This window comes from Suncus etruscus, chromosome 7 (assembly GCF_024139225.1).
Source record: "Suncus etruscus isolate mSunEtr1 chromosome 7, mSunEtr1.pri.cur, whole genome shotgun sequence".
In the NCBI taxonomy this organism is placed as follows: Eukaryota; Metazoa; Chordata; class Mammalia; order Eulipotyphla; family Soricidae; genus Suncus; species Suncus etruscus.
Window position 1 is genome coordinate 45,127,692 of NC_064854.1, and position 22,098 is coordinate 45,149,789.

The 22,098-nt window shown below is 39.2% G+C and overlaps 1 protein-coding gene and 1 non-coding gene across 2 annotated transcripts in view; both read right to left on the reverse strand.

Annotated features, from left to right (window-relative positions):
- Positions 1 to 22,098, reverse strand: part of CNST (consortin, connexin sorting protein) — a 70,202-nt gene that overhangs the window by 21,427 nt on the left and 26,677 nt on the right. Inside the window, exons 3-8 of the mRNA XM_049776652.1 lie at positions 19,628 to 19,658; positions 16,183 to 16,269; positions 15,465 to 15,579; positions 10,689 to 10,710; positions 10,436 to 10,535; positions 188 to 1,074 (exon numbers count right to left, since the gene is read on the reverse strand). Of these exons, the coding sequence (XP_049632609.1) occupies positions 188 to 1,074; positions 10,436 to 10,535; positions 10,689 to 10,710; positions 15,465 to 15,579; positions 16,183 to 16,269; positions 19,628 to 19,658 (1,242 nt within the window). The remainder of the gene's footprint in view (positions 1 to 187; positions 1,075 to 10,435; positions 10,536 to 10,688; positions 10,711 to 15,464; positions 15,580 to 16,182; positions 16,270 to 19,627; positions 19,659 to 22,098) is intronic.
- LOC126015337 (U6 spliceosomal RNA) lies at positions 7,841 to 7,946 on the reverse strand. The gene has a single exon (XR_007498211.1). It is a non-coding gene; the product is annotated as a U6 spliceosomal RNA (small nuclear RNA).

Genomic DNA, 22,098 nt, shown 5'->3' on the forward strand with positions numbered 1-22,098 from the left:
TGAACATACTGATTAGAAGTCACTTTATTCAGTACATAACTAAAAAACAAAAGCTAATGATTGGGAGTTGTAACTAAAATTTACCGATTAAGACTAGAGAAAACTGACAAAAACCAGGCTGTATTTAGCATATTGTCATTTAAATTTTTCACCTTTCATTATACTTAACCTAAATGGCAATTTTTACCTCAGCAATCTCTATCCTTTTTGCAAGATCATCGAGAGAAAGACAGCCATCATCCGCAGGCAGATTCTCCTGTAGACTATAGGATGCTTCTTCGGGAGAAAGATCCTGAAGGAGGTCAGAGTCTTCCTCTTGATTATCTTCATAGGAAAAGGAATCCTCAGCATCTTTCAGGCACCCCTCTAAAAGGCTATTTAAATAGTGTTCGGTTTCTTTATTGACTAAGTCATTCTGGTCTTCCTTTTCCTCTGGGGCCATAGACAGCTCTGGAAACATCGCACTTAAGGCAGATGCTTTTCCATTTTCACAAAGTACCCTCTCAGACTCCTCTGAGACTGTGGGCCCCGGTGGTGGTTTTCCATCACTGTCAGCGAGATCGGGTTGCTGGGGTTCCTTCAGCTCATTGTTCTCAGGTTTGTTTGTGAGCAACGCCTCAGAAGCATCTTCAAGAGTCAACTGAAGTTCCTTTCTTTGTGCCTGTGAATACTGACCCGCAGAAATCAGTGTAGGAGGTATATGGTCAGAGCCTGGTAGAAGCAAAGGTTCTATCACCGACTCGCTGGAAAGCATCAACTTAGGGTCTTCAGCAATGTCCTCTATTTTGGCCACTGCTTGAGATCCATCTGTTTGAGCCAGCAGCAAGCTGTCAGCCTCACAAGCATTCTCGGAACAGAGTGGCCCAGACGCCGCTGCCGCCAAGGGCTGGGCGGGGAGCTCCAGCGAGGCTTCGGTGGTGCCCAGCGGCTCCTCCTTGTGGACCTTTCCTGCAGTTAGGAGAGGGCTCAGGGGATCCGCCTGCTGGATCAGCTGATCACAGCAGGAACTGCTCTCCAGGGTCTCTACGCGTTGGTGTTTTCCACCTGGTTCCATGCCAAGGCAAGTGTTACTCTCTGAAAGCAAAACAAAACAAGCTGCTTTAAGAGTCAAAGCAGTGTTTTATAATAAGGAGCTATCAGAAAATGTACTCGATCGTTTCACATGGAAATTCTGTTGGATAATTTTAGATAGCTGGGAAATATCTTAGACTGTAAACAACCTCTTACATATGAGAGATTATTTTTAAAGCGTTAAGTGAGGCCAGAGAGAGAGAGCAGAGAGGTTATAGGGTTATGCATCTGACCCTGGCTCTTCCCAAGGACAGCACAGGGCCCCTTCAAGCACTATTAGGGTCGCCTTGCACTTGGTCCTCACAGTGAGCTGTATGGCTCAGCTGAGTATTCAGCAAGTGGCCTCTGGGCCCTGAGCACGGCTTGGGAAGCCCAGAAAAGATAAGCAGAGAACAAAACATGTTAGGAATATAAATCAATAACAGTACTGTCACTGAGAAAATAATTTCTCAGAGGTTTAAAAGATATTCTTCTGAACCTTATTATAAATATTCCTACATTATGAACATTTTTCTCAGAGGTTTAAAAGATATTCTTCTGAACCTTATTATAAATATTCCTACATTATGAACATTTTTAAGTCTGCAAGAATTACTTCAGTATATTTAAGACATGTACATTAAGTAAATATTTTGCATAGATATTAGTAATATATTTGCATACTTAAAATATAACAAAACTAATATGGGTTTTGATATATTAAGACTAAAGTGAGACTATTTTGCTCACTTACTTGAACATAATATCCTTAATAGTAACATCCTTGGAACTAGGGAGATAACTCAAGGGGTTGGAGTTCAAGCTTTGTAAATTGGAGTCTCAAGTCTGATCATCCCTGGCATTGGATGGATCCCCATCCAGGTTGCCAGGAGCAACCCCTGAACACCAAATCAGGAGTAGCTTATGAGTACTACTGAGAGTAAACCTCCCGCTCCCTCACCAAAGAACCCTGATTTTATTTTTTATTTTTCTATTTAATCACTGTGTTTACAAAAATTTTCATACTGGATTTCAGTCAAAAAATGTATACCCTTCACCAGTATGATCTTCCTACCACCAATACCCCCCTATTTCCCTCACCCCCCAACCCTTTGCCTGTTTCTTGGGCATTCTACCTCTCTCCCTATCATTGTCATGGTAGTTGTCATTGTGGTTAGTACTCTAGTTGCACTCACCGCTCTTTGTGGCAGCTTCATATCATGAGTTGGTCCACCTGGCATTCAGCTCTATTATCTTGATATTATTACCATACTGTCTTTTTATTTTTGGTTTTTAGGCCACATCAGTGATGCTTAGGGGTTACTCCTGGCTACGCGCTTAGAAATCGCTCCTGGCTTGGGGGACCATATGGAATGCCAGGGATCAAACTGGGTCTGTCCTGGGTCAGCTGTGCGCAAGGCAAATGCCCTACCACTGTGCAATCACTCTGGCCCCTGCTATACTGTCTTTATTTTTTCTTATACCTCACAGATGAGTGAGACTATTCTGTGTCTATATCTTTCCATCTGGCTCATTTCACTGAGCCTAATAGTCTCCATGTCCATTTATGTATAAGGAAATTTTATGACTTCATTTTTCCTACTATGTAAATGTATGTAAATGTATCACAGTTTCTTTAGCCACTCATCTTTTTTTTTTTTTTTTTGGTGGTTTTTGGGTCACACCCGGCAGTGCTCAGGGGTTATTCCTGGCTCCAGGCTCAGAAATTGCTCCTGGCAGGCACGGGGGACCATATGGGACTCCGGGATTCGAACCGATGACCTCTTGCATGAAAGGCAAACGCCTTACCTCCATGCTACCTCTCCGGCCCCTAGCCACTCATCTTTGTTGGGCAGTTGGGTTGTTTCCAGATTCTGGCTATTATAAGTAGTGCTGGGATAAACATAGGGTGCAAAGAGCATTTTTGTATTGTAATTTTGTGTTCCTAGGGTATAATCTAGATGGATCATATGGAAGTTCAATTTCCAGCTTTTTGAGGAATATCCATATTGTTTTTAGAAAGATTGACGGCATTCCCACCAACAGTGAATGAGAGTTCTTTCTGCTTGCATCCCCGCCAGCATTGGTTGTTCTTAGAATCCTGTCTTTAATTAATGTATTTGGAAGCTGCTTACAACTTCTTTTTGTTATTGTTTGGAATTTTATTGAAATGTCATTGTTGTTGTTTTGGTTTTGGACTACATCTGATGGTGCCTCAAAAGTTACTTCTGCACTCAGAAATTACTCCTGGTCTTCCTCTTTTCCTTTCCCGTGAGCGGATGCGGCAGTGCCTCACTCTCGCTTTTTCTTATTTTTCCCCCTTCCCCCCTTTTTTTTCTCCTTTTTTCCTCCCTTTCCCCCCTTCACCATTTTCCCTCAGAGGTATTTCCCCCAGGCCAGGGGCAGAGCTGGCCTCCCCCCCCACTCCCTGGCCCCCTGCCGCCCTACAAGAGAAAAAAAAAAAGAAGAAATTACTCCTAGCATGCTTAGGAGACCATTTGGTATTCTAGGGATCAAACTGGTTGGGTCATGTGCAAGGCAAACGTCCTACGTGGAGTTTGCTATCACTCCAGTCCAGAAATATAACTTCTTAAATAGTCATATATTGTTTAAATATACAATTATAAGCCAAAGGTTGAAATATGGTAATAATTATGATCTTGGTTTTCCACTTATTGGCAACTTAAAATTACCACTGGACATCGCATCATATACTGTACCAAAGAAAAGGCAAAGCTTAAAACTCCATTTTCTGATTTCAGAAAATTAAGAAAAATGGAGGTTCATGTCACATAACTCTATGAGTGAGATGGCGGTTCAGTATAGTCTGTATATACTTAACTATTTTTTGTTTTGTGTTTTTTTTTTCGATTGGTTCATTTTGTTTTATTAATTTGTTTCCTATGTAACATGTAATTATATTTTATCGTTGCTATAATATTTTTGTTTTGTGTTTACCACATTTGCCAGCATAACTCAAACGTCAAATGTGGAACAGAAGAAATAGTAAGATGTCATTTCTTAAGTGAATACTTCAATCTTTTGTTAAAAAAAGTAACAGAGATGGCCTCCCCTGGTTTGACCCTTGGCACCAAACATGGTCCCCAGAGCCCTGAGTGACTACTGTGAATAAAGGCAGAATTAAGCCCTGATTATAGCAAGGTGTGCTCTCTACCACCATCCCTGCCCCTGGCCAGGAAAAAAGGTAACAACAGAACCCAATAGAAAAATACAATACAAAAATCCCTTCCTTACACCTATATTCATTGCAGCACTATTTACCAGAGCAAGACTCTGGAAACAGCCAAGATACCCTTCAACAGATGAATGACTAAAGAAACTGTGGTACATATACACAATGGAATATTATGCAGCCGTCAGGAGAGATGAAGTCATGAAATTTTCCTATACATGAATGTACATGAAATGTATTATGCTGAGTGATATAAGTCAGAGAGAGAGAAAGACACAGAATGGTCTCACTCATCTATGGGTTTTAAGAAAAATAAAAGACATTCTTGCCATAATAACTTTCAGGCACAAAAGAGAAAAGAGCTGGAAGTTACAGCTCACCTCATGAAGCTCACCGCAAACAGGGATGAGTTTAGTTAGAGAAATAACTACGTTTTGAACTATCCTAATAAAAAGAATGTACGAGGGAAATAGAAAGTCTGTCTAGAGTACAGGCGGGGGTTGGGTGGGGAGGAGGGAGATTTGGGACATTGGTGATGGAAATGTTGCACTGGTGATGGGTTTTGTTCTTTACATGACTAAAACCCAAACACAATCATGTATGTAATAAAGTTGTTTAAATAAAAGAATATATATATATATTTTAGATACTAAAAAAAAAAAAAAAGAAATATCTATGCTAAGCCCACAAGACCAAACTGAGGCTTTTTATCAATACCTTGCCTAACTGCAGTTTTAGCTTTTCCCAAGAATGCAAGCTTAAACTAATCGGGAATTACCAGGTCAGCACTAGTGAGGCTACCTACCTTATAGATCTTTCTGTCTCCTAAAGGAAAGGTCCTTGATAAACTACTTGCTCTTTCTTTGTTCTGTCCTTTTGCCTATTATGAAGGTAATTTTAAAATCATGAAGTTAAGGGCTGGAGTGCTAGTACAATGGGTAGGGCTTTTGTTTACTTTGCATGAGGATGACCTGGTTCCATCCCTGACACCAAATAAATGAATAATAAATAATACATATTATTTACTTACATATAATTTTATTATATATATGATAGAGATAGATAGACAGACAGACAGATAGATGATAGATAGATAGATAGATAGATAGATAGATAGATAGATAGATAGATAGATAGATAAACCTAGAAATCATGGAGTTAAAACCTGAGAAAGGAAACATTAAAAATGGAGTCTGGTTAGACTTGCCTTGGTGAGCCAGTTTTTAGGAATTTTTTCTAGTTAGAGGGACTGTGTCCTTCTAAATCAAACATTTAGGGTAAGAAAAATTGTTGTGATGTGTGGTAGGGTTTTCGGTTTTTGAATTTAATTTTTTTCCTCTGGTCTCCTGGCATTTTCCTTTTTCTTTCCTTTTTCCTACATTAGCTGGGCCTGTGTCATCATCTTTTGTGTTCCCCCTGCCCCGCACCCCAGGATGGCATCCACTCTTCTCTGTTTGCCTGCAGCATGTATCTAAGGCCAGAGCTCAGGCCTGCAGATTGGGTAGGAATCTCCTCCACCTCAGGGGTATGGGAGCTGGGGAGAGGCCTTTAAGGGGCCGGAGAGAATAGCATGAAGGTAAGGCATTTGCCTTTCATGCAGAAGGTCATCGGTTCGAATCCCGGCGTCCCATATGGTCCCCTGTGCTTGCCAGGAGCAATTTCTGAGCATGGAGCCAGGAATAACCCCTGAGCACTGCCGGGTGAGACCCAAAAACCAAAAAAAAAAAAAATAAATAAAGGCGGGGTTGGAGAGATAGCATGGAGGTAAGGTGTTTGCCTTTCATGCAGGAGGTCATCGGTTCGAATCCCGGTGTCCCATATGGTCCCCCGTGCCTGCCTGGAGCAATTTCTGAGCCTGGAGCCAGGAATAACCCTTGAGCACTGCCGGGTGGGACCCAAAAACCACAAAAAAAAAAAAATAATAATAATAATAATAAATAAAAAAATAAAAGGGAAAAAATAGGTAAAGTTTTTGGCAGTATACACTTATTTAGATCCTCAAAGACTGCAAGGTTTTGCTGATGTAGATTAAATCTAGGAATGTCTCCTTGTCAGCCAGAGTCAAGATGCAGGCCTGCTGAGAACAGAGGCCCTCCCAGTCTCCAGGCTGCCATCATGCTGCAGGGGTCTGCAACCTTTCAGACATAAAGAGCCACTTGGACCCGTTTCCGAAGGAAACTGGGAGCCGCAAAACCATTGCAACATTTAAAACAAATATAACACTGCATATATTGTTTCTTACCTTAATGCTATATACGTCACCAGGTACGGCTGCCTCCATTGGCTCCGCTCCTCAGCTCCGCCTCACTGCTATAGATATAGCGGAGAGAAGCGGAGCTGAGATTAAAGCAGTATTTTTTTTTTCTGACATCGGCTCCGGAGCCGCGGCAAGCCTTCAAAAGAGCCGCATGCGGCTCCGGAGCCGCAGGTTGCCGACACCTGTGCTAAGGGGTCTTGTCTTACAGGCCCAGGCCTGAGGCTGCAGAACTCTGGGGCAGGCACCATCAAGAAGTCCTTCTTAGGGGGCAGAACTCTTTTTTGCCAGCATGGATTCCTCAAATTAGGACTATATAACTAAAGCAGTTGCAAAAAATTTTTTTACAGTTTTCCCCAAAAATGATTTGTAGTTTTATGTAGCACTTTGCCCTGATATATGTGTTCTACAATAAAATACAAATCTAATATAAAAAAATGGAGTCTGAGGGCCAGAGTGATAGAGCAGGCAGAAAACCTCCTTTGCATTCAGCCAACCAGGGTTTGATCCCTGCATCATATATGGTCTCCTAAGTCACACCTAACACTGTAGGATGTGTCTTTCCCTCTCCAGGCCTCCCCCCACCCCAAATATCCAGAGTCTAGGTCACAAAGATAGTACAGTGAATAAGATGTTTGCCTTGCATGCAGCCAACCCAGTTATGACCCCCCCAATATCACATGGTTCCTTGTTGTGAGCTAGGAATTGGCTCCAACACTTCAAATTTCTGATCTTCTTCCCCACAGGAATAATACAAGATTCTGGGGGTTGGAGATAAGGCACCTGTCTTGCATGTGGTTGACCCCAGCTTGAATCCCTAGCAATACATATGGTTCCCACCAAAATTACTCCTGAGCACAGATCCTGGAAAACCCCTGAACACCAGAGAGTATGATATAAAAATCCAAAATGGAGTCAGGGGGTCATCAGGAATTATAACTTATGCACATCTAGCACATCTAACCACTTGGTAAATGGATTCATACCCACTTACATCACTCTCATACCAGCATCCTGACATCTGAACCAGAGGGAGTCTGAGAAAATGACCACAGCTCCTCATGGAGATCAGCAGTGATATCACATCCTGGCTTTAAAGAGGACTATCGCTGCTTGGACACACAAGCATCCTTTCTTTTGCGACTTTTCCTTTTTCCCTTTAAAGGATTTTTGTTAATCTAGTCATAGGAGCCAAATCTATTTATACAAATGCTGTGCCGTTTTCATACATCAAAGTCCTTGCATGGCCTTGTTTGAGTGGAATTTCCTACACTGCAATCTTTAGCAAGAAAATCCCAAATAAAAGCTCTGTTCTTACTTGCATATAAATTCTAGCTCAATGCTTAATTATAGCTTACTTTTATAAAATCTTTTTTTTTCTTGCGCAGGGGCCATGTTAATCTTCTCTGTATCGTTCCAATTTTAGTATATGTGCTGCCGAGCGAGCACACTTTTATAAAATCTTTCATTCTGTATCACTACTCAGAGCTTCATTCTAACTGCTAGATGAGATGTTGCTCCATTCATGAGCTACTGAATAAAGGTTGTAAGAACTTTATAATTTATTTGCTTGGATTTTTAAAAATCTTTCTGAATCCCAAAGAAACATTTAAAGTTTAAGAGATAACATTAAAAAAAAAAACACAGGACTTTTAATTCCCATAGGTTTCTTTGCTACTTAGCTTGTCATCCTGTCCCTGTGTTAGGATGGGATAGGCTGAAACAAAGTTGTAAAGGGGAATAGGAATGACATAGTACAGCGGGAAGGGCACTTGCCTTGCATGCAGCAGATCCAAGTTCATTTCCAGTACCCCATATTATCCCCCAAGCACTACCATGAGAAAATTATGAGTGCAGAACTAGGAGTAACAACTGGGCACTTCTGGGTATGGGCCCCAAACAAACAAGAAAAACAAGTCGGAGAGGGGGGCCCAACTTGTTAACCCCAAGGACCCAGTATCCAATGGTTCAGAAAATGACCTTTAAAAACATACCCATAGGATTCTGAGAGTCAATGAGACAGAGAACTTCAGCCCACACATGGCAGAGAGGAATAGGAAGTGCTAAACTGAGCTGAAAAACTGGAAATGTCTAGTGACTTCAGTTAGTTTCTCCTCAGCTGGTTCTGCTGGAAGTATCATCCAATCCCATAGAACAATCTGGATTCAACTATAAAAACTAGTTCAGTTAAGTTCTAGCTGAGAGCAGACCAGATCACAGTCCCAGAAGGGTTGGAGGACAAAGTAAAGGTGTGAATAAAATGAGGTGCAAGTGTTCTGATGAATTTTAGAGTTCAATAGGCCTAAATCCTAAAGAACTAAAATAAAACTGATAACTATAAATGATCATTATATGAGTTAATACAAGTTGGTTGATTACAGTTAGTAGATGAAATATAACTATTTAGGCTAGTGAGATAACTTTTTATGCTGGAGGCCCAGGATTGAATCCCAGCACCACATGGTCTCCTGAGCACCAGCAGAAGGAACTTGGCAATTCAAAGTGTAAAAGTTCCAAACTACATCAGTAATCATTGATGTCATGTAAAAATCTATAATATTCTTAATATATGTTCACTGCCCAGAAACCAAACTATTCTGTATACTACATTGTGTGAAATTGTGCTTTTGTGGAGAAACTACAATTATTTTTACAGATAGGAAAAGACAGTTTCCTCCCCAAGAGAATAAAGTTTATTCACTTAATATATACAAATATATACAAACCTCGCCTCCCTGTTTTAAAATAAAACATTTTGTTCCCATCTTCAAATAGAAACAAATTTAAAAAGATTAAAATGTAGGAATTTCAGGGTCAGAGGGGCTGGAGCAATACTATATTGCCTTGCATGTGGCTGAGCCAGATTTAAACCTTGGCACCCTACCTGGTCCCCAGAGCCTGCCAGAAGTGATTCCTGAATGCAGAGTTGAAAGTAACCCCTGTGGTACTAGAAGGATTATAAGAGGGTAAAAGTTCTTGCCTTGCACATGGCTAACCAGGGTTCAATCCCGGCATCTCTTATATATGGTCCCGAGCCCACCAGGAATGATTCCTGAGCATAGAGCCAGTAAGTAACTCCTGAACATAAAAAGGTGTGGCCCAACAAAAAAAAGAAAGAAAGAAAAGAGTAACCCCTGAGCACCATCAGATGTGACAGGTAACTTGGATTGTCAAAAGCAGACAGAATGGATTTCCATTAAAGTCAAATCTGTTGAGTCTTTAAATAGATAAGGCATTTGAATACACCAAAACCAGCCTTTTTTAGAGCTGTTTTGCATACTCTTGTTATAATCTATTAGATATGTATGGCCACCTACTACCAACATAAATACTTTGGTATTTTAAAATAATTTTATTTTGGGGAGGGGGCAAAATTATAGTATAATGGGTAGACCATTTGCCTTGCAGCAGTTAACATGAATTCAATCGCTAGCACCCCATATGGTTCCCTAAGTGCCATCAAGAGTGATTGCTGGGGCCGGGCAGTGGCGCTAGAGGTAAGGTGCCTGCCTTGCCTGCGCTAGCCTAGGACGGACCGTGGTTCGATCCCCTGGTGTCCCATATGGTCCCCCAAGCCAGGAGCGACTTCTGAGTGCATAGCCAGGAGTAACCCCTGAGCGTCACCGGGTGTGGCCCAAAAACCAAAAAAAAAAAAAAAAGAGTGATTGCTGAGCACTGCCAAGTGTGACTCCACAAAAACACAAAGCAAAAATGTCTATTTTCTAACTTCTGAACAGGTATCTAAAAATGTAGCTATACAATATTAAAGAAATCACTTTGCTACTTTTCTAGGAGGGTTATATGCAAAATAATATATATTTCTGCACAGCACCTGAAACTTAAATCGAATGTAACTGGCAGGACTTGCGATGTAAAACTTCTAAAGTATAACTGGCAACTTCTCTTACGTCTCCCTCTAATTCAATTTAAAAACATACCTGGCTCTTTGGCTGTACTTCTCCTTTCCTTTGGCTCTTCAGACACTGAAACTAACTGTGCAATGCATTTCTTTTCCAGGGTCTTTTCTACAGCTGCTATCTGAAAAGTAAAAAAAAAAAAAAAAAAAAAAAAGAAAAGAAAGAAAGAAAGAAAGAAAAAAAAGAGAGAAAGATTTTATTTTCCAAAGCAGTTTCAGATAAGATATGTAACACTATATATTTTGCTAGCGAAAAATTCAAAACAATCTCTTACCTTATGTTTAGATAAAACAGGACTGTAAAAAAGAGAGAAAAGAATTAAAAACATTACAGCAGCAAGATGTTTTCAAACAAATGTCACTAAAATGACCATAAAAAATATAGTTTCCCCATCTTCTAATATTAACAGAAAACATTTCCTCTGCTGAAATAAAATCTCCACTTTCCACATAACTCAAATTTCAGCTGTACCATGTGTTAATCTCTTGGATGGCAATTACTACTGAAACCCCTCCAGAAGGCTACACAAACTGCAATCTAGAAAAACAAAATATTAATTTTTTGCTAGTAAAGTACTTAGAGTATTTAACATGCACATATTTAAATTTTTTTTTTTGTTTAGCTCATGTCTGGTGGTGCTTAAAAGTTATTCTTGGCTCTGAGCTCAGAAATTACTCCTGGTAGGCTCAAGGACCATATGGGATCCCGGGGATTGAACCATGGTTGACCTGCATGCAAGGCAAATGCCCTACTTGCTATGCTATTGCTCCAGCCTCCAAATTTTTTAGTTTATGCCTTAGAATAGGCTATAATGAAAGATAGTTTTGCTGGGAAAAGTAGGTTAACATTACACATAATGGTTATTACAAATTAATTTAAAATATATTTTAGGGTATAGTTAAGATAACAGAATTCACATATCTACCAAATACCATATACACAAAAAGATCAGAGTCACCATTTCTTTCTTAATATTAAAAAAAAGTTGGCAAGAGGGGTTGGGGATATGGTACAGTGGGTTAGGAGCATCCAACCTAGGCTCAATCCTGTCTTCCCATATGGTTCCCAGAGACCACTAAAAGTGATCCCTGAGTTCAGCACAGATGGGTCTGGCCCCAAAACAAAAACAAATGAACAAACATTCAAATAACTATATAACAAGAGAAAAACAAATACATTTCTACACAATTATACACTAAATCCACATGAAAACTAAAGAGGAAATTACCATAATATGCAAAGACATGTATCACAGATAGGATGAAGGTCCAAAGACACTAGATACAAAAAGTCTTCCCTTCCTTCTGTATAATAACTGTGTTAACAGGTTGAAGGTGGATACTGACTTGATAGATGCTCTAGGAAACTTTCTGACAAGTTGCACTGTTCTGCATTTTGGTAGGCAGTAATTTCATTAACGTGTGTATAAGCATGAAAATTCTTTAAGCTTGTACTTTATAACTCAAAAATATTTTAATAGGCCCGGAGAGATAGCACAGCGGCATTTGCCTTGCAAGCAGCCAATCCAGTACCTAAGGTGGGGTTCAAATCCTGGTGTCCCATATGGTCCCCTGTGCCTGTCAGGAGCTATTTCTGAGCAGACAGCCAGGAGTAACCCCTGAGCACCGCCGGGTGTGGCCCAAAAACCAAAAAAAAAAAAAATTTTTTTTAAGTAACAAAAAATGAGACTGAGGAGAGTACTCAGAAGACTACAGAATAGGACTGGCATGTACAAAGCCTGCGTTTGATCCCCAATGCTCCAATCTTCCCCCACCTTCCACTCATTTAGCCTCAATGCCTCCAGCACCACTGGGCCTGAGTAGAACACCACTGAGCCCTACCACTGACCCATCCCACTGTACTGTTAGGCCAATTATTGGGAGTGGAACACTGCTTGAAAGACCCTCCTCAAATTAAATTTATGGTTATTTTTAAAGAGTTATAATATGAGCAACAATACAAGTTGAAATTATAAAGACATGCTCACATAATGTTCAATAGATATTTGCTCATAAGCAAACAACTGCAAAATATCAAAAATTTGTTAACTCCCTGGGAAAGACAACGAAGGGTTCTATACTGAATATTTACTTTTATTTATTTTTTTTAGCCTTGGGGGTGAAGTCCAGTGCCTTACACATGAGAAATACGTGCTCTGTCATTGAACCGAATCTAAAGCCCTGAAGAATATTTTAAAGTCAGAAAATTCTCTCCTTTAACTATTTTGTGGAATGGGGTAGGATGAGGCAGAGAATCAAGCCACTCTCAGAGGTTCTCAGGGGCTAGGAGAGAGCCAGGGGGAAGCCCAGTCTACTGCCGTGTATGGCCCAAAACCACATCTCAAAAAAATTAAATAAATACAAATGTTATGCTGAAAGCTAACCTGCTTAATGTGCTAATAAATCAGGTTATAATTTGAAATCTCTTGGAATCTTATTCAAAGTTACAAATTGACTAACAGAAGAAAATTGGTATTGGGCTCGGAGAGATAGCACAGCGGCATTTGCCTTGCAAGCAGCCGATCCAGGACCAAAGGTGATTGGTTTGAATCCTGGTGTCCCATATGGTCCCCCGTGCCTGCCAGGAGCTATTTCCGAGCAGACAGCCAGGAGTAACCCCTGAGCACCGCCGGGTGTGACCCAAAAAACCAAAAAAAGAAAATTGGTATTACAAGAATTGAGCATCGCTTCTGAATTTAAAATCATTCTTCAAAGGCAGTTCTCTAAAATAACCAGATTCAAAGGCGATTCTCTATGCTGCATGAGCTAAGCAAAAATCACTTGAGTCAGCTTCATTTCTAATAGAACTTTACATTTGTTCTTTGTAATTTTTGTTTGTTTGTTTTGGGTCATGTTCAGCATCACTCAGGGGTTACTCCTGGCTCTACACAATCACTCCTGGCTCTATGCAATCGCTCCTGGCAGGCTTGGGGGACTATATAGGATGCTGGGATTCAAACCACCGTCTTTCTGCATGAAAGGCAAATGCCCTACCTCCATGCTATCTCTCTGGCTGTTCTTTGTAATTTTGAGGGAAAGAAGAAAAACATAAAATGATCTTTTATTACTGAAGAATTGTGTTCTACTGCCTGCAAATGCAATTAGTTTAATCACAATCATCTCTCTTCAATTTCAGAATTTGGAATCTTCTTTGTACAAAGAATTGAAAATATATTTTTTGACCTCAATAAGCTGTCAAACTGCCAAACTGTTCCAGGTAAATCAATCTCCAGGTTGAAAGCCCTGTGGCATTTTAAGAATAGGGGCAGAAAGATTTCTTTCCCATCTGACTAGGCTCAGCAGCTGCCATACCTGACCTACTCCACTATATAAACTGGCCCAGCTCCACGGCTCCTGAAGCTCATATGCATCTGCATATATGTCTGTGTGACACCTCCTCCAAATTTCATAGTGCGTTCAGCCCAGTAGGAGCAATGCAAATTTGACAGAAAAGTTCTGAGAAGCCCATTAAGCTCAATGAATTAAATCAGTAACACAGGAGCTCAACTAGCCACCAACCAGCTCAGTAATCTTTAATGACATTTAGAACACCATTGTGAGATATAAGTCATCACAAACTGACTTTTATTATTTTCTGATAATTCAATTTTCCATTTGCCATATTTTGGTAGCAAACAATATGAAGAAATCTTTTGGGGGGTTGGGTCACACCTGGCAGTTTTCAGGGGTTACTCCTGGCAGACTTGGGACCATATAGGATGACAATGATCAAACCCTATCTCTACCTAGGGCAAACACCCTACTCCCTGTACTATCATTCCAGCCCAATACTAATTTTTTGGGGGTCCATACCCCCAAAGCACTCAGGGGTTATTCCTGCACTCAGAAATCACTCCTCTGGGCTGGAGATGGAGGTTAGGCATTTGCCTTGCATACAGAAGGACAGTGGTTTGAATCCTGACATCAATATGGTCCCCTGAGCCTGCTGGGGGCGATTTCTGAGCATAGAGCCAGGAGTAGCCCCTGAGCGCTGCCGGGTGTGACACCCCCCCCCCCGCAAAAAAAAAGAAATTACTCCTGGCAGGCTCATGAGATCATATGGGATGCTGGGATCAAACCTGGGTTGGCTGCCTGCAAGGCAAACTCCCTACCTACTGTGCTATTGTTCTTGCCCAATCTGAAGTGGATTTGTTATGTGCTTGCTGAGAGGGAATGGAGAGTGAGAGGGGAACTGTGGACATAAATAGAGGGAAGGACACACAGTGATAGGACTGGTATTCGAATATTATATACTTGAAACAACTGTATTATGAACAATTTTGTAAGGAACATTATATACCTGGAACAATTGTATTATGAACAAATTTGTAAATTAGTGTTATAATAACATATATTTTCTTTATTAGTAGCATAATTTATTTGGGAGTGCATACTCAGGGGTTATTCCTGGCTATGAATTCAGGAATCATTCATGGCAGTGCTCAGGGAATATGACCAGGGATTGAACCCTGGTCAACCACATGCAAATAAAGCACCCTACCACCTGCTGTACTATTTTTCTTACCCCTAATTCAGTTTTTAAAATACAATTACTTAATAAAAATCAAGCATTTAAAATTATCTAGTAAATGTACTTCCCACAAATATTCTAGTTAGATATTATAAAGTATTTAATTTCAATTACACCACTCTAAAATTATTCTTTATGACAAACTACAATAAAAACATCCTGGTAAACCATTTTGTTCATTAGAATCACTTAAGTTAAAAAGATCAAAATTAGAATTATATTTTTTAATTTCTCTTTAAGACAAGCTTTGAACTACTACATAAAGTTGATAATTCAATCAGTTTAAGGTAAAAACAACAACGGTGAAAAACAAAAAATAAGCAAACAACAACAAAAATGAACATTAAAATAAAACATAAATGCTGAGCAAGGAACCTAATCATTTTGCTATATCCATTTTTAATTCTCCAGTTGAAAACATTAACAAATCAGTGAACATACTGTAGAATTCAAATATACAATATTATGCTTTATCAATATTCTAATACATCTCATTCGAACCAAATGCTTCTATACTTACTCTTGATGAGTTGTGCAAAATTTAGTAAGCCGTTCAAAATCTTCACCATTAAATCCTTTTTCTGAATTCTTTAGAGATGTAACTGTATGTGGTTGTACAGTTTTCCATTTTGTTTCTAAATTTAAAATATTTCTTAGTCACTAGATATCAAGAAAGGTATTTGGGAGGAAAAAAAATACCTTGCTGGTTCTGCTGATAAACAACTTCGGTAAAATTATCTTCTTCAACAATCCAAAGTTAACACAGAAATAGCTAAGTGATTGTTTTTTAGTATAAGTGAATCATATCCCAAAGACTAAATTAGTAAAGACTGCAAAGGGGCCAGAGGAACACATAGTTGCAATCTTTTCTTGGCACTGATATGAAGACCAAATACAAAGAGAAAAAATTTTCTCATAATAAGGAACTAATGGCAAAAATGGTACCTTCACGGATGGAAAGACAGATCAAAGGCTGGATCACATGTGCTGCATTTGAGAACTCTGGGTTCCGCCCTTCATACCTCACAGCTCCCTGAGCAGGAGGAGAAATCCCTAAGGGGGGGCAGCCCTCAACAACACAGTGTGATAAGATACCAACCAAAAATTCTACTTTCTTTGCAACATGAACAATAGAAACATCTATCTTCTGAATATAAAGCCAAGTTTAATATGTTAACCCTCTAGATAATAACTTGTGAAATGACTAATAATTTCACATTCTATTCGTCTGTACTCACCCCACTGTTCTTGAATGGCAGAAAGGTTTACAAGCAATTGCTCATGATACAATTGTTCAAGTTGGATGAATTTCATTGCTTTCTCATCTGAATAGAAAAGTTGAGGAAAACAAAAATTCAGACTATTATAAGTTAACTAAATATTTAGTTGAAGAGAAAGTTTTGAGTTGAGAAATTTGAAGTTTACAAAAAGTGAGAGGCCACACCTGAAATACTTTGATGCACATTATCGGCAGGTACTTAATTTCCATTTTCTAAGCCAACTGCAGAAACTAAATAGTTTAATGTTTCAAGAGGTTTGCTCAGTCTTTTTAGCAATCAGGTAGTAAGGGAGTGAAAAAGAGATTTTCTAACCCAAGCCCCAGTGAGTCCTAGCCATAGTGGTAGATGAGTTTACCAGGTGAGATGGTTTAGTTTATAGGAAGAAAGTCCAATAGTCAGACGAACACAGCAGTCAAAACAGTCAGACAGACACAGCAACCTCCAGAAAGACAGACCCACTTAGTATAGTCTTGGGAGTGTTTTATTGACTGTCTCTGGTCTGCTTATGTACTAAATTCCTGCTTTTATATATATTTGTTAATTCTGGTAGGTTAGTGACTAGGTGTGCAGTCAATTCTGGAAACTGAGCAGCAGTACTGAGTGGCCAGGACACCCCTTTTGTCCTGTGCGCAGCTGATGATATGAGTAAGGGTGATGTGAGTAAGGGTAGCAGAGCTGCTGTGCTAATAGGGTGGGCTCAGCCTGTCAGGCCTAGGGAATTTAAAGGAGGTGTCTTTTTAGGGGGCTTTTGCTAAATACTTCAATTCAGATGCAATTTATTTGGAATAGTAATCATTAACCCTTAACTGACTTTCTACATGCAACTATGTTAACCCTTTAGTCCAGGGCTGCTGATTTTTTTTTTGTTGTTGTTGTTGTCTTTTTTAACCACACCCAGTGATGCTCAGGGGCTATTCCTAGCTTTGCTTAAGATGCCTTCCTGGCATGCTCAGGGGGTCATGTGGGATGCCGGTGACAGAACTCAGGTCCAGCACGTGCAAGGCAAGCGCCCATCCGCTGATCTATCGCTCTGGCCCCAAGACTTGTTTTGTTTTTAGTTTTTTCTTATTCTTTTTTGGTTTTTGGGCCACACCTGATGATGCTCAGGGAGTACTCCTGGCTCAGAAATCACTCTTGGCTTGGAGGATCATATGGGACACCTGGGATAGAACCAAGGTCCGTCCTGGGTCAGATGCATGCAAGGCAAACACCTTACCACTGTGCTATCGCTCTGGCCCCTTGATCCTTCATTTATGTAGGTTTTTTCTCATAAACTTTTGCTTTTTCATCTACATCATATATCTAGCATCATATTATAGTTGTGATGAGCTGTCCGAATATATCTACCTTGCTTTAGGCAATGTTCTAAAAACTGACCCAGAAAGAAGGCAGGCAGAAAAGAAAATAAGTTTGGCTTTTGTCCTTTCCATATAAAGAGTTCAATTTTCTCTTTTACTAGTCACCTTACAGATATGTAAGGAATCATAAAATAGAGTAGGGAGAAACGGGCAGTTTCATGTTTTTTTTTTCTACATGAATTAGTGTTTACCCATATGCCTTAAGCTTTACAGAACATAAATTAAACTCTGTATCATTAACAATACTGTAATACATAGTACTTCGATAAAAACTGGGGAGGACTGGGGCCGGAGAGATAGCATAGCAGTAGAGCATTTGCCTTGAAGCAGCCAGCTGATTCAGAACAGTGGTTAGATTCCCTGCCTCTCATTGCCAGGAGCAATTTCAGAGTGCAGAGCCAGGGGTCACCCCTGAAGCACTGCTGTGTGTGGCCCAAATCCAAAAACAAAAACAAAACGCAAAAAACAAACCCAAAACAAAATTGGGAAGGAGGGCTGAAAAGATAGTACAGTGTACATTTGTCTTGTAGGTAGTTGAACTGGGTTCTAATCCCAGTTAAAAATCCATTTAATGGACCTGATCACCAAAACTCAGATTCTTTTTTTTTTTTTTTTTTTTTTTTTTGGTTTTTGGGCCACACCCTGTGACGCTCAGGGGTTACTCCTGGCTATGCGCTCAGAAGTTGCTCCTGGCTTCTTGGGGGACCATATGGGACGCCGGGGGATCGAACCGCGGTCCGTCCTAGGCTAGCGCAGGCAAGGCAGGCACCTTACCTTCAGCGCCACCGCCCGGCCCCAAAACTCAGATTCTTATGTCTATGAGTTTGCATTTCTATAATATGTCTGGTGATGCCCGTGTTGAATTGCACACTGCACTGCATAAAAGTTCTCATTTTCACCAGAATTAATTTATATATATATATATATATATATATATATATATATATATTTTATAAGAAACTGCCATTTCTGTTACCATAGCTTGATAAGGATTCAACACAATAACTACTTTTCCCTCATTGTGCTCAGAGAAAACTGGAAAGCCAGAAAGGCAAGGAAGAGATTACAAATAATACGGAAAAACTAGCTCATGACACATTCTTTCTACAGTTCATCAGTTTACTTCTCAAAAGGACTAACAATTTAAAAAAAGGAAGAGGAAAAAGTATGAGCAAAAATTTGTTGTATAAGTGAACATGTGGGCTCACTTGATAATACTGCTACTAGATAAAAATCAGTTTCCTCTTACAGAGATACAGCTTCAATAAGAAAATCAAGAGGTTACTTTATGCAAAATACTTCGTGTCCTCTACCAAATATTTGATTTGCACTTCTATTTAATTCAAATAAATAAAATGTAATAAGTATTTGAATTATAATTTTGTAGCTCTTCCCCTAAAGCCCCCAAATATTAGGAAGACTATGGATTGAAGAGACACCACAGGAATTAAAGTGTTTGCTTTGCATGTAACTGACCCGATTTGATCCCTGAAATGGCCATCCTTTAACCACTGCCAGAACTGAGTACAGAGATAGGAGTAAGACCTGAGTACTGCTGGTATGATCCAAAGTATCCCAAAATTAGAAAAATCTTTTTTTTTTTTTTTGGTTTTTCGGGCCACACCCGTTAGATGCTCAGGGGTTACTCCTGGCTACGCGCTCAGAAATTGCCCCTGGCTTGGGGGGACCATATGGGACGCCGGGGAATCGAACCGTGGTCCTTTCCTTGGCTAGCGCTTGCAAGGCAGACACCTTACCTCTAGTGCCACCTCGCCGGCCCCAAAATCTTTTTTTTTTTAATCAAAGATCAAATTCTGGTAGTTCTAAGATAGTTTTCTAAAGTGACTAAAATTTTCTGTATCTTGCTTTCTGAGATGATTACATAGGAATATACAATAGTTAAAACCCATTTAAATTGACAGAAATATATATATGTATTTATATATACACACATATATAGAAATGTAAAGTACACCTCAAGTTTTTTAAATGGGCAGTTTTCTAATAGTTCTATGAATTTCTTCCTGAAATTAAGAAAAGGATACAGTCCTCCTCCTGGAAATAGGATTCTGCTATCTGTAAAAAAAAAAATAAAGAAAATAAAAACAAAGAAAATTAACATTTCAATGAAAAGAAAAATGTAGAAGGAACCAAGATCTTGAAATACTGAATGTCTCTAACATAATACTAAGAAAATTCTTATTTATGTACATTCACCAGTTCAGAAGAAATGACTTGGCATAGAACACATTTCTGAAGTCATAATCTCATACAAAATAAATGTAGACAAATATTTTTGGTTTTAATACACTAAGTCAAAGAAAACTTAATTCACTGGAGTATAGGTAAAAGAATTCTAAAAAATGAGAAAAAATAATTCAGAGGCTTATATAGCTTAATGAGGAAAGAATGGCTTTGCTTATTGTAAAATGGAAAACTGAAATATATCACATCACCAGAACTTTAAAATCTTATTTATGGGCAGTTCAATGAACTGAGTACATGTTTTGCATGTGGAAGACCTGGATGTTCCCTGGCATGGCCTGGTTGCTTAAGCACTGCTGGAAGCAGCTCCTGAGCTCAGAGCCAGGAGCAGGCCCTGAGCACTATTCGGTATGTGCCCCTCTAGGCATCTACCCTGCATCCCCTCAGACAAAAACCTACCAGGTATATTTGATTTTTATTTCACAAACTATTTCACAGGATATTGACTTTTGGTTTGCTATTGATATCTCAGAAAAGGCCAGATAAACTGCTGTCATTTCAACAATGTTTACTCTACAAATGCTGTAGAGTAGAAAGGGCATAAGATCCAAGGTTTCAGGATTGAGTTCCAGTCAAAGTTTGTCACTTTCCAGATTCTCTCAAAGCACCTTTTGTGTTAAAAAAAAGCCTTTGATTCTAAAAATGTTGACATTTTCATTCAGATCTAACATTCTAAACAGAGCTGAACAGTAAAAGTATTTGTATATTTCAGATTTTGTAAATAAGTACTTTTTGTTCCATTAATTTTAAAAATCTAGTTAAAAAAAAGATATTCCATTTATAGGTTTTCCCAGAGAGATGTCAAGGCAAAAGGCAATAAAGGACTTGTCAACCTTATACATTAGCAACAAAAAACAGTGTTGTTGTTGTTTTTTTAAGGCCCATGATAACTTTTTATTGTATATTTGGTTACTTTAAATTTATTCTATAAGGACCAGAGCAATAATAGCACAGCAGGTAGGGCATTTGCCTTGCATGCATCCAACCAGGGTTCAATCCCCCACATCCCATATGGTCCCCCAGGCCTGCTGGGAGTAATTTCTGAGTGTAGAGCCAGGAGTAACACCTGAGACCTGCTGGATGTGGCAAAAACAAGAACAACAACAACAAAAATCAAACACATACACACAAACCCACCAAAAATAATTTATTCTATAGATCTAACTTTTTTCCCCAAGCACAACAGAAATGATTGGATTCAAGCACCTCTTTGTAAATATTTATTTTCTGAGCAGTGTTCAGAGTGCCTATAGACAACTTCTAGCCAAAAAGGATTGCGGTTCATTGCTAGGGCCTGAGAATACAGTGCAACGTGGGTTCTGCAGTACTGGGCATTACCCAGTACCAGGATTACTCCTGGTGGTGCCTCGGGATGTTCTTGAAAAACTATGTGGTTCTGACAAAGAAACCAGGGCTGACTGATTGCAGGCCATGCTCCTTAGCATCTTAGCCCTTGTGCTATGTCTGGGGTCCCTCTTAGTAAATATTTACTCTGAAATTTTCATTCTAAAGGACTTCACATAACTTGATGTCCAAGATACTGCAGATCTTTTACAATTCATTGTTCTAATAGGATAACATAATAGTAGTAGTTATCTCAATAAAATGGAATTGTATTCAATTATCTTTTTTCCTACAAAATGAGAATTGTGTATACTGCAGGCTGTAGTATGTTGATATTCAATAATTAGCAATAATTAGCTATTCTTATATAGAATAAACAAGAGAATATTGATTTGTGGTGTTTGCTCATGTCTGTGATGTCAATACCCCTTTCAGGCCCATTTCAATCCCTGGGATGACAAGGTCACTGAGTATAGTTCATGAGCTAGTATGCACAGGCCAACGCATAATGGACTATATTTACTAGAAATCAATATTTTATCTACCAACTTCCAATGAAATTTATGACATAACATACAAGTTCCCTACTCTACCTGCCATGAGATATATTCAGGTTGTTTGTTAAGATTAAAAGTCTGGTTTTTCAAAGTTACTCTCCTGGACTTTTTGCACTTGTATATAATAGCACATAGTTGCTCCAAATAACTTTCATTTAAAATCTATCATGTATCAGATTTTTTGACACTACAGAATCACAGTTTTAATTTATGTTCAGGTTTCTACGGCAGTTAGAATGCCACAAAGGCAACCAATGACATGAGGATCCTGAAACCCCATACCTCAAAAGAGAAAAGGCAGCTTGAATTAACCAACGTATTTCTCCTCTACATTTTATATACTTCATTTT